The sequence below is a fragment of the Salvia splendens genome, chromosome 13 (assembly GCF_004379255.2).
Source record: "Salvia splendens isolate huo1 chromosome 13, SspV2, whole genome shotgun sequence".
Taxonomy (NCBI): domain Eukaryota; kingdom Viridiplantae; phylum Streptophyta; class Magnoliopsida; order Lamiales; family Lamiaceae; genus Salvia; species Salvia splendens.
In genome coordinates this window covers 25,843,557-25,856,561 of record NC_056044.1, presented here as the reverse complement: position 1 = coordinate 25,856,561, position 13,005 = coordinate 25,843,557, and the positions used below count along the sequence as shown (strand labels likewise).

Sequence of the window (13,005 nt, the reverse complement as noted above, 5' to 3'; positions counted from 1 at the left end):
AATATTGCAATTTTAAAACAATAAGATTCAAAATATGAGATTTAATCTCATGAATTTACAAACAAAATTTAGTACATATACTTAGCTAGCTAGTTATGCATGGTGCAACAGCATTAATGAAATGATTAGGGTTTTGAAATCACAAATGCATGTAATCTGCATATGGGGCTAATTAGAAAATGTTTATTGATGAATTGTCATAAAAAAATGTGTGGAATGGAATATGAGTACATTACATATATTAACATGGAAAAATTTGAGTGGCGGCAAATAATGGAAATATAAAGCACTCAAAAAAATCAACAACTGTTCTGTATCCTAGCGGCGGCTCTCCTCCCTTCATCCATCAGCGCTGCCCTCGCCGACGTAATCCCTCCGCTCCTGACGGCGGCGTCGAACACCGTGGAATCGATCCAGTCCTTGAGGAAGTCCTCCTGCCCCCACATGTCCGGTATCCACACCCGCCCAGCAACCTCCCTCCGGTGCCTCTTCAGCCTCTCCCGCCCGCTCTCCGCAGCCTCAACCTCAGCCTCAGCGATCGATGGACGATCTCTCCGCTTCTCGTGCCCTAATTTCGATTCGCCTCCTTGCTTTGATGCAATCTGCTTCTCCTCCATTTTTCAGATCGATCGAGCAGACACACACAACCACTAAATGCTCTCTTTAGATGTTTGTTTGGATGTGTGTGTGTGTGTGTGTGTGTCAGTATGTCTGTTATAGATAGAGAAAATGAATGTGGGGATACAATGTGAGAATGAATGGTATGCTAAAAGTGTACATGTATCTATTGAGATTCTTTTCGAATTTGTGTGGGTTTGCTTTTCTTCCAAAAAAGAGAGGCTATGGTTGCAAATTGGAATAGTCCCACACATAAAACCTTTCTTTCTTTCTACACTATTATTGCCTCCACCACCATCACAACTTGCATTCATCACCCCAGCAATTTCATTAATCACATTTTCATCCTTGAGATGGATGCTACTATTTTATTAACCCAATATTATGGCTCTAGATTCATTATTACATACTCTCTTAGTCCCGTAGACATAGGTTCTTTGAGAACGATATCAAATTTTAATGCATGATTGGTAAAATAAAAGAGAATGAGAAAATGTAATTGAAATAATATTTGTGGATGATAGGACCATGAAAAAGTTTGCGACTAGGGGTGTATGCAAGGAGATGGTTCATTTCAGAACATATATGTTTGGTTAAAATGAAAATTATATCAATTTGATGATACATTAATACTATCAATTAATATTACTCCCTCTGTCCGCGAATAGGAGTTCCGTTTTTCCATTTTAGTCCGTCCACGAATAGGAGCCCCGGTTCACTTTTACCATAAATGATAATAGGGTCTCACCTTCCACTAACTCATTTCACTCACATTTCATTTAAAACTAATATATACAAGTAGGACTGATATTCTACTAACTTTTTTCTATCCACTTTTCTTAACATTTCTTAAAATCCGTGCCGCCTATAAATGGGACTCCTAATGGAGGACGGAGGGAGTACAAAATATATCAATTACTGACTCAATATAAGTTCGTTGAATTATGAATATCAATAAAGTTTTTGTAATAATATAATTGATATATTTCGTAATATAAGCAAATATAAATACATAAAAAAACTGATATAGTTCTATTTTAGTCAATATATCATGTTCTAAAGTGAACCAAGCTCATTCTATAATGCATTATTACGTATATAGCTTTCCCGCGTAAAGGAGGAGGGAAAGAGACGTAGATATTGGAGGGTATAAATTAGTAGAAAAGAATTGGTACTGGTATTAGTTGCAGCCAAACAAATCAATTATTTATTGTCAAGATGGGGACTTGCTTGGATGCAACTTTCATCATAGATATTTTCTGTCTGCTAGCCATCGCCTTCAATAATTTTCGAATCATTATTACTTGATCAATTTTCACGGTTCGTTTCTTTTTCATTTATTTTTATTTGTTTAAAATAAAAAAATCTGATTTTAAAATCTTCTTTATAAAACTATTAGTGCCAAAGAAATAAAAATACTCCAACACCACTACTCAAGATGTGGCCATGATATTCCAATCATTATTTCGTCACTTAACCCTTTGTATAGTTATTTTGCTATTTCCAAATTCCATTTCCGGTTAATATACACTCATTATAGATAAAAATAACTTTTTTTAGACACCTCCAAATTTGAATGATGTTTGTATAGTCAAAATCTAAATTGTACTTATATTTTTTTAACTTTTCTTTCTTATACCAACGTTCTAGAATAGTACCCCTCTATCCCACTACAAGTGAGGTGTTTCTTTTCAGCCGTTGTTTTGCGAAGATGATAATAACTAGTTAGAGTGGAGAGAAAGAAAATAAAATATGAGAGAAAATAATATAGAACATAGTCATATTTACATTATTCTTTTACTTACTTTACTTTCTCTTTATTCAACTATTTATATCATTTTTGCAAAACAACATTCGAATAAAAACGTCTCACTTATAGTGGGACAGAGGGATATACACTCATTATAGATAAAAATAACTTTTTTTTAGACACCTCCAAATTTGAATGATGTTTGTATAGTCAAAATCTAAATTGTCCTTATATTTTTTTTTAACTTTTCTTTCTTATACAAAGCGTTCTAGAATAGTACCCCCTCTATCTCACTACAAGTGAGGTGTTTCTTTTCAGCCGTTATTTTGCGAAGATGATAATAACTAGTTAGAGTGGAGAGAGTCATATTTACATTATTCTCTTACTTACTTTACTTTCTCTTTATTCTAACTATTTATATCATTCTTACAAAACAACATTCGAATAAAAACGTCTCACTTATAGTGGGACAGAGGGACTAGTTTTGTATTTTCTGTTTCATTTAAGTAAACAAATTGCAGACTGCCCTCCAAAATTACATTATTTTGATCACCGAGTCCTTGGCAGTAATTTAATTTGGCTATCAAACATTTTGGCATATTTTGTAATTTACATAAAGCACTTTTCACTTAACAAGAAGAAACTTGTTTATGATAAGATCTTAGTGAAACAAAACAAATGTATAACACTTGGACAACCAGAACTTTAACATTCAAAGGATTTTGTTTCAAAACTAACATTAAGAAATAATAATCGCAAGTTGAGGGTGGGGCTGTTTGAAAGAAAAGAAGTACAGATAGCTTGTATACATATAAAATTTTATTTTATTTGACAGGATGTGGAGCTAATAAACTGAATGAAAGAAAAACCAAAATCCTATCCTATACAGAAGCATGATAAGAAGAACAAGTAATTAAGCTCTTGGATAGCGAGACCGTCCTTTCTTCCTCAAGAACTCAGGTATCTCAACAGCACCGCCTTCTAGAAACGACGACGAAGACCGTCTGTTTGAATCTGCTTGCCCAACCAGATTTGCCTGCCATTATTTCATAACCACACATGCTCAATAACTAAAGATATATGTAATTCATCTCTTTTTGAGGCAGATATATATGTGTGTGTGTGTGTAATATACCTGGGGATTCCTCCCGTCAACTTCTTCTTGACGTTTAAAACCAGTGGCTATCAAAGTTATGCTCACCTGAATCATAACCAATCCAAATTCATCAGATCTCAGCCATGTTATATGTTCACCTATCATAATCATCTATAGTAAATCTTCTCTTTTTAAGAAAAGAGGGTGTGGAAAGGATAGGGTTCCGATGCTGGGTATGGAGATAGGAGGGCGACCATGCTTGGGGGTGGGGTTAGGTGATGCCGATTTAGAGCTGACTGCTGGCTCAGAGGCCACTTGGTTGGACTTGGGGTAGGCATCAGTGTGTGGGTGAAGAAATTATGTTCTTAAAGGGAAATCCAATCAGCTAAGATAGTAAGATACCCCAAAAAAAAAAAACTCTTTACAGGTAGACTCATTATAAATTAGGAATGTAATAATGAAAAACTTAAAGAGAGATTCATCTAAAATGAGATCTTGTATCCTTCTCTCAAGAAAAAGCGGAAGAGCAACTTCAGTAGATAAACAAAGTCACAGAGATGGACGTTGATTTCGAAGAGGAGAACCTCAGATCTTTGCAGATAGAGGAGGATGAAGGCCCAATACGGCCCAGCTCGCGGATACGCCGAAGGATACGTATCGAATCTGAGGTTTCCCGGCCCAATACGGCCCAGCTCGCGGATACGCCCAGGATACGTATCGACGGTGTATCCGTCGCGTATCGGTATCGGATACGTATCCGATACGCGATACGGCAACAGGGTGGCGTATCGGTGTTATATAGGTCTAGTCACTACACGGGGACAATGAGTATGATGTTTTGTGTATTGTGTTTACCTGTAATATATTTACATCAAAGCAGGTCCAACTTAATATTCCCGAGAGAAATGCTACTAACTATAGAATTACTGTTTTATAACTATACTACAATTTATTTACACTATTAACCCTCTTTGCTCATGAAATTATTTGAAGATTTAGGGAAAAAATGGAGCACCATATTCACTTCAAGTTTCTGATCAAATAGCCTTAATCATTGGTCAATATCAGGGTAACAAAAACATACAATTAAAGTGCCAAATATTTAAGTTAGTCCCATCGAATAGATGAACTTACTTGACCACTTATAGACGGATCTACTACAGCACCGAAAATTAAGTTGGCACTTGGATCCACAAGATCATATATGACCTCTGCTGCAGCATTTACCTGCCATTTTGCATTTTAGAAGACACGAGTTAAGTCCACTAAAAGGAGAAAATGAATTGTGTAAGATGAAGTACACTAAAACTAGAAATATATACCACCAAATCTAATTATGAAGCACCTATGGTATAAACAGCAAAAAACTTGATCAAAAAGTATAAATTCATTGATGGTTTGCTAACAGCATCATAGCATAATTCTGTTTCCCCTTAACATAAAGTATGCACGGGCCTTATTATGAGTCTGCTCCTTATCGTGAGTCCCTGAGTCTCTTTCTTATTACTGCACTGTATGTATAAAACTACTGAATCCACTGTATATTTACCAAACTCAAGATACAAAAAAACTCACAAACTCCAGAATTGAATCCATGTAAATTTCATTTTTTAGTTCAAGAAATTATACAGCGGATTAAGTAATTTTATATGTCCGGTGCAGTAATAAAAAGGAGACTCACGGACTCAAAATAAGAAGGGGACTCATTTGATCTCTATCTCATATGTGTGTGGGGGTGGCTATATTAAAAACTGGATACATGCAAGAACTTATACTTGAACGGGAAGTACCAGGAACGAATGTGATGCAAAGAAGATAATGCATGAAGAGAGATGTACAGCCCACCTCAAACAATGTTAGATCATTGCCACCAGTTATATTCCACACAATTCCGGTTGCTCTCTCTATACCAATATCTAGTAAAGGAGATTGAATGGCATTTAGTGCAGCATCTCTGGCCCTGGTTTTTCCTGAATTGCACCAAGATATATATCAAGCTAAAACTCCAAAATACAACTGGTCTGTCACATGGCAGAAGTCACAATGTGAGAGATAATTATTTATAATTTTAATCTGACAAAGATTCATCTCGCACAGTTCATCTGCTCTGGCTAATTGTGGGACAAGAATATTTGAAAGGATTCAGAAAAACTTCGAAAACAAATGGAGCATATTTTTACCCCTTTATCAACTCATTTGATAAAATTAACAAGTATACCACTCTGACAATATTATAATGACGGGAACCAAAACAAAAAAATGCATACTAAATGTCGGGTTGGCAGCTACTCAAGCATATATCTCAACTGCCCAATTTCCTCCTCCCAAAAGTGAAGAAAGAAAACAATGAAAAGAACCCCAGTGCAAATCTGCACAGGCTTGGAATTCAAGTATTTCTAATGGGAAGTGGATCTTTTATGAACTCTACTGTTATCTTATCTTCATCGTGATTGTTGGAGCAAAACCTACAAGTGGGCAAAAGAATTTTCTAATATATGTTCAGAATTTCTGTGTTGTTAGGGTCGCGGGTCGGTCCGGGCGATGAGGCTAGACCCCGGGTCGCGGGGCGATGGGGCGCCGGGGCGAGGGACCCACGAATCGGGGCGCAAAATTATTTATTATTTATATATTAGTAATAATAATGATTAAAGATAATTCACTCTAATATAAATACTTATATTTACATAACAGGAAAAAAATATTTTTAAAGTTCAATTTTGACATTGGGTAGAAAAGAATTATTGGAGGAATTATAATCAATTTACTTATTATAATATTTAATTAATGGATTTTATAATAGAGTCATTTTGGAAAAAGATGAAAGATTGGAAGAAATAATAAATTATTATTTTATTTCTCTTCATTTAATTCATAAAACAAAATTAGGTAAAATGAAAAGCTCCATAAATAGAGATTGTGATGTTCTAAAGATTACTAAATTAGCTTTATATAAACCTAAAATTAAATTATAAATATAAGGAATTAATAAAAATATGTTACTTATACAAATAATAACAATAGAAATAAACAATAATTGATGGAGTACTATAATTATATATTCGAATTATAAATATAAGAAATTAATAAAATATATTACTTATACAAATAATAAACAATAGAAATAAACAATAATTGATGGAGTACTATAAGACCATCCACAATAACCGCCCAGCGACCGCCCAGCCGAGCGCCGGCGCTGGGCGGTTCGCTGGGCGGTCTATTGCAGCCGCCCAGCCGCTGACTGGAGAGAGAAACCGCGCAGCGCTGGGCGGTGGCGTGGCGCTGGGCGGTCGGCTGGGCGGTCCTTTCGGCGCTATTGCAGCTCCCGGATCGCCCAGCGCACCGCCCAGCGCGAAAATTAATTTTTTTTTTCCGAAACACTATATATACGCGCTTTGCTCGTCATTTTCATTCGCACCACTTGTTTTAACGAGTACTCTCTCTATCTTTCTTTCTGTTCAAGATCAACAACGGGAAATGGATCTCAACAACGAGCCTAGTTCCGGGAGTAGCGGGTCACAAACTCCGTCGATCCCTGTGGGAAGTGGATGGGGTCAGGTGCCCGGGTACTACAACATGTACCCATGGCAGCAGATGATGCCCGGGGCCCCAATGGGGGGGAGTCCGCCGGGGGGGTTTCCGCCGATATCGGGGTGGGTACCCGGGATGCAGATGATGCCCGGGGGAGCACCGGCGACACAGTGGACTCCGGGGGTCGTACCGGCGACACAGTGGACTCCGGGGGTCGTACCGGCTACACAGGGGACTCCTGGGGGGTCCCCAGCGACGGCGGGGGATGTCTATCGCCCTAGTTTTGATTTTTCGACTGGGTCTTCGCACACATCGACCCAAACACCCTTGGGGTTTGAAGTTTCTCCTTGGATGAGTTGGGGTTTGATACTCTCGGAGCTCCGGAGACTCTAGTTCAGGGGGGGGCAGTGCCGGGGCGTGGCGCCCCAAAGAAGAAGGTCGGCGAGTCGTCGCAGCCGGGTGAGGAGGAGGTACGGAGGAGGTGGACGGACGACGAGAACGTCGCTCTCAGCAAGGCGTGGGTGAGTGTTTGCGACGATCCTCTCGTTTCGAACGAGCAAAGGATCGTCAACATGTGGGGCAAGATAGCAGTAGCCTACCAGAGATTTTGCCCGGAGGGGAGGCCCCGCAACGGGGAGGATTGCCGGAAGGGCTGGAACCGAATCAGGGCGGCAGTCTCCCGATTTTCGGGTTTGTACTCCAACGCACTCCGCTTGATGAGCAGTGGCCAAACGGAGGATGACTGCAGGAGAATAGCGGAGAAAGCCTTCCCAGTGAAGGGTTTATACAAGGACTTCACCTACTGGAACTGCTAAGGGTTTATACAAGGACTTCACCTACTGGAACTGCTATCTTGTACTGAGCGAGTCCGAGAAGTTCCGAGTAGGTGTCGACTCTGGCTGGCCGAAGAAGCAACGACTGAACTACACCGGCGATTACAGCGGCAGCAGCGGAGGTTCCCACGACCTCCCCGAGACGACGCAGGAGTTCCCCACGCCGAGTTCGGTCGGTGGCCGACCTCGCCCGATTGGGCGCAGACGCGCTCAGCAGGCGGCGAGAAGTAACGCCGGGGCTTCCCAGGAGGTCCAGTCAGCATCCCCCCTTGGCCAATCCACCCAGGACCTCAAATTCTTCGCTCGCGCCCAAACACGCGCTCAGTTGATCAAGACGATGGCCGAATGGCGGGTGGCGACGGATCCCGTGGAGAAGAGCGTGCTTCAAACCTTGCTCATGAGCCTGCAGGACGAGTTGGAGGCTATACGGAGGGAGACCGGTGGCGGCGGGAGCGGCGTAGGCGGCGGAGGCGACGGCGATGGTGGCGGCGGCGATGGTGGCGACGGAGGCGACGGCGACGGAGGCGACGACGACGGAGACGAGGAGTGAATTGTCACTCTTTTTTATTAATGTATTTTTTTTTAAATTAATGTACTTTTTTTAATTTATTGTACTTTTTTAAATTTTAATAGTATTATTAAACTTTTCCCGTATATGTCTCGTAAATTGAATTCCGTATATTGTGTGATTGTTAATTATGTCATTTTATATAATTGTTATTAGTGATGTGGCTGGGCTATTTATGATGTGGCTAGGCTATGGCTGGGCTATTTATGATGTGGCAGGAGGATTTTTAGTGCTGATGATGTGGCAGTGGCTGGGCTATGGCTGGGCTATTGCTGGGCTATTCCTATTGTGGATGGTCTAAACAATAAAAAGTAATTTCGTTTCCCAATGTAAACTGACCCTCTATCTCTATCTCTGATCCAATGTAATTTCGTTTCCCAATATAAACTGACCCAATGTAAATTGATGGAGTACTATAAACATAAACAATAAACAATAGAAATAAACAATAATTGACCCTCTATCTCTCTCTCTCTATTCTCTATTCTGTCTCGTCTCCCCTCCCTCTTTCTTTTTCTGTGTAAAAGCAAAAAATATGCAGCCTACCGACGAACCAGGGCGGACGGCAACAGGTAAGCGGCGGGGGCTTGGCCTACGCTAGTTCCGTCCCAGAGCGCGCCCCGACGCCACCCCACGTATCTCGCTCGGCTCACCCATGTTGGGGCGAAGCCGGCCTCGATCATGGCGACCCGCGCCCCGAGCGCGCCCCGGGCGCGTTTTTGACAACACTGTTCAGAAAAGAACCAATTCTTTCTAGAACATGTTCAGGAAAGAAGCCTATGTAAACTACTCCAGCAAGTAGTCCTGTTTAGAAGCACCAATCTCCATGTATTGCTTAAGTGGCACCCATAGGTTTTTCATAAATTCAATGTATGCTACGTATAATATCAATTTGGTTTTTGTGTTTAACAAGTAACAACTTTGTTCTAAAGTCATAGAATCTTATTAATCAACACAAAGAGATGGATGTATAACTTCGAAAAGGGAAACTAGTACTATAATCTTTTAGTAAAAGAACCAAAAAACTTTGCATGACTGTGCAGAATTATTAAGATTGGGGAAAGTAACATTACTACCATGAAAGGCCAAATAATTTTTCAACAATACCTGTAGCAGTTCCGATTCCCATTAATGAAGAACCGGCACTAGCCATAATAGCTCTCACATCTGCAAAATCTACATTTACTAACCCTGGAATCTGCAAGAACAGCAAGTGAATTTGAATCTCATTCTCTTAACAATTGGAAGGTCAATTAGTGAGTCATGTAAAGAGCAACTTAATAAGTTCCGGAAAACCGGAAAATATACGAAGCGAAGCACATACTATCATGTGCAAACAAGAGCCACATAATCATTCAGGCGTGCAAGCCACCAACAAAATCTACTTAGCTGATGCATGACAATGAGATACTATTGTCTTTCTTGTATGTATGCCACCATCATCAGCCATACCGTGATAATATCGGAGATACCCCGAACTCCTTGTCGAAGAATATCATCAGCAAGATTGAATGCATCTGTTACTGGTGTGGATGGAGAAACTGCAGTGAGCAGTTTATCATTTGGAATGACAATGAGGGTATCAACGTTTTCTCTTAAAGCTGCGATTCCTTCCTGAGCTTGAACAGCTCTTCTTCGTCCTTCAAATGAGAATGGAGTGGTGACTATACCAACAGTCAAAATGCCCATGGATTTTGCGATTCCAGCAATTACAGGGGCTCCCCCAGTGCCTGTTCCCCCACCCATTCCAGCCTGCAAGTATTAGAAGACTAGTGAAGCCCAAACTAAACAAGGAGAAGCATACCGCACAAACACTAAAGTTTTGCAGGATAATATCAATAGAGGTGCATGTACTTTTCCTTTAAATAATTCAATTGTAATGGGCTTGAAGTTTGAAGAAAACAATAGCATTTCAAGCAATTCTTAAACAGTAGTCATTTTGGCCAGAAAATGTAAGAAAAATAACTAAAGCTAATTTCTAAGATTTTGGATTTTGTATTTGTAATGAATGTGATGGACAAGCAAAAGGTTAAGATATTAATGGACGTTCTAGATATGTTCACACATTACATATCAAAATTGCTTTTCTACCAAAACATGTCAGAAACTTGGAAATTTATTTTAACCGGGTGAAAGAAAGAAATCATCTATAAAGATATCCTAACAAGAAGGTTTAAACTGAAGATCTTTCCAGAATGGATCTCAGGAATTTGTTCCAATTTTCTCTTTGCAAACACAGCAATTACCATGACAAGTCTGCAATTATTCGCAGAGACTAGAACCATCAAGGAATTGACATGCCTGGGGGAAATAATAAAATGCAGTAACTTACAGTGACAAAGACCATGTCTGCTCCATCAACTGCCTCCTCTATTGCTGCTTTGCTTTCATTAGCAGCACTCATACCAACTTCTGGGTTCCCACCAGCACCGAGTCCTCGAGTAAGCTCTCCACCAATCTGCAAGCGATGCTCAGGAAAGATGGGTGATATCCTCATGGCTTGGATGTCAGTGTTAACTATCCAGAACTCAACCCCCTTCATTTCACTCTCTATCATACGGTTAACAGCATTGGATCCACCACCTCCAATGCCAATAACCTTGATCTTGGCCTCACTATAATTGTTCAAAGTAGATAAGTCTCTAACACTCTCAGTAACATTTCCACTTGACGAATCCTGTCTTGGGTTGATCATGGTAGTGCTCGTCTCACCTCTAAGCATCGAGATCTCAGGGTGTAGGTTCAGAAACGAGTCCTTGCTATGAAACTGATTCACACTATGGGAATTGGCCGAACATTTCAACTGTGGGAGACCTGAACCACATTTTTGAGTTACACCAGAAAACCCATTCCTTTCTTCAACAATTTTCAATGGGGAAATTCTCCCTCCAAGAACAGTCAATACCCCAGCCCGTCTCCCAGCATCCGGAGGTGTAAAATAAGGGGAAGTGCATGTAGCCATTGATGTAAATATCAAACCCCAACTCGCTTTATCTGATTACAGCACCTATATATGCAGTATCACCTATCAGCTACCTCTCAATTCCAACACATCAATCATACCTACTCCTATTATATTTGGTCAGGAAACTAAGCAGAATCAAAGTTAACACGAATGCGTCTAGAAAAGCATTTACTACCTTAAAACCCAAATTAAAAGACGTGAAATAAATAAATACCTCAAGTCAGCGACTTAATTAGAAGAAATAACAACCAACGGCAAAATCACCAAAACCCCAACGACATTCAAATTTAAATAGGAAAAAATTAAATGAAATCAGAGCTAAATCCTTGCAGTTCACCTGAGCACACAATGTTTCTTGTTTGCAAAATTATGAAACGAGGCAATTTGTGTGATGGTTTGCTTCTTTATGTTTTATCCTTCCGCTGGCGGCAGAAGCAAACCTGCATTTAGTAGCATTCACTAAATAAATTAATCAAACAATCAGAAAATAAAATTGCAGAGAGAGAGAGAGAACGGAACGGAGTGATAGGCGGATCGAGACTGGTTGGCGCCGTCAAATTGTTGTTGGAAATGCAGACTACAATAGAGATGGGGATAGGGATAGAGTGTGTTGAGCATTAAATTAGAAAACGAGAGAAAAAATAGGAAAAATATCGACAAACAATCTATTCTAGGCAAAATGTCAACCCACCATTTTCATTAATTTGGAGAAAGAAAAAGAAAAAGCATTTATCTTTGGCTTTATTTTGGAAGGAGTAAACCTTATCACCCCAAGTTTTAGTTGATTGGTTGCTTACAGATTTTCATTTCTTAGACTAATTCCCCATTCGCGCATCATACTCTTTAGTCTTTCCTCACTTTATTTCAGTAAATATAAATAATATAAATATTTTATCAAAGAAAAATAGATAAACATAGATTTATTGTGTAGTATTAAGACAATATTTCACAACTTATAGAGCACAAATTAAGACAAATATTAACTATTCATGGTCTCAACGTTTATTTTTTTAGTTCTCATTTTTATTAGTTTCCGATTTAATTTTTTTATTTAATTATTTATGATATTTTAAAATTTTAAAAATATTAAAATTTAGAGTGAACTACGTCAAAAGTTCCTAACGTTTCCATTTGTGACATTCCAGGCCCCTAACAAAAAAAATATCGCCAGACAACCCTAACCTTAAACGTAATCACATACCGTATTTTTTGTGACTATACTGCCCCTTAGCCCTAAAAGGGTATTTCGGTCAGTCCAGTGCAATATCTGACATGGACCCTGGCATGCATGCTGTCGCGGTTACTGTGCCTGACGTAATTGATGGGTTGGTTGGCCGGCGTTGTGACATAGAGTGCAGCCATTACGTATTCTGTGAGATAAAAACTTGGGGTCTCGGCGGGTATTTGAAACTTTTTCAAATAATTCACAATTCTACTCTACTCTTCCCTCCACACCACTTAATTACCACACCCCTCTCAGTAACCTCCTATCGCCATTGACGGTTCTTGCATGAATGGCGCCAAAACGTAAGCGGGTTGGGTCCTCTGGTGCCTCCTCCTCGCGAGGTGGGCCTCGGCGTAAAAAACATCCGGCACCACCGCCATCGCCATCGCCACCACGACAACATAGACGTGGACCGGAGG

At 39.8% G+C, this 13,005-nt stretch overlaps 1 protein-coding gene across 1 annotated transcript; it reads right to left on the bottom strand.

Moving 5' to 3' along the window:
• Positions 1-3,047: 3,047 nt before the first annotated feature.
• On the bottom strand, positions 3,048-12,053 carry LOC121762120 (cell division protein FtsZ homolog 2-2, chloroplastic-like). The gene is made up of 9 exons (XM_042157898.1): positions 11,881-12,053; positions 11,699-11,801; positions 10,729-11,403; positions 9,849-10,148; positions 9,504-9,594; positions 5,310-5,434; positions 4,599-4,691; positions 3,504-3,569; positions 3,048-3,404 (listed from the first exon to the last, which is right to left on the bottom strand). The coding sequence occupies exons 3-9, from the start codon at positions 11,356-11,358 to the stop codon at positions 3,282-3,284; spliced, it is 1,428 nt and encodes a 475-aa protein (XP_042013832.1). The 5' UTR covers positions 11,359-11,403; positions 11,699-11,801; positions 11,881-12,053; the 3' UTR covers positions 3,048-3,281.
• Positions 12,054-13,005: the final 952 nt, after the last annotated feature.

What these genes read in the sequence shown, in the direction of transcription:
- LOC121762120 (XM_042157898.1), bottom strand. Translation starts at nt 11,358, where the DNA reads ATGGCTACATGCACTTCCCCTTATTTTACACCTCCGGATGCTGGGAGA. An exon ending in CAGACATGGTCTTTGTCACT is followed by an intron (nt 10,149 to 10,728) that starts GTAAGTTACTGC and finishes TAATACTTGCAG; the next exon opens with GCTGGAATGGGTGGGGGAAC. An exon ending in ATGATCTAACATTGTTTGAG is followed by an intron (nt 4,692 to 5,309) that starts GTGGGCTGTACA and finishes GCAAAATGGCAG; the next exon opens with GTAAATGCTGCAGCAGAGGT.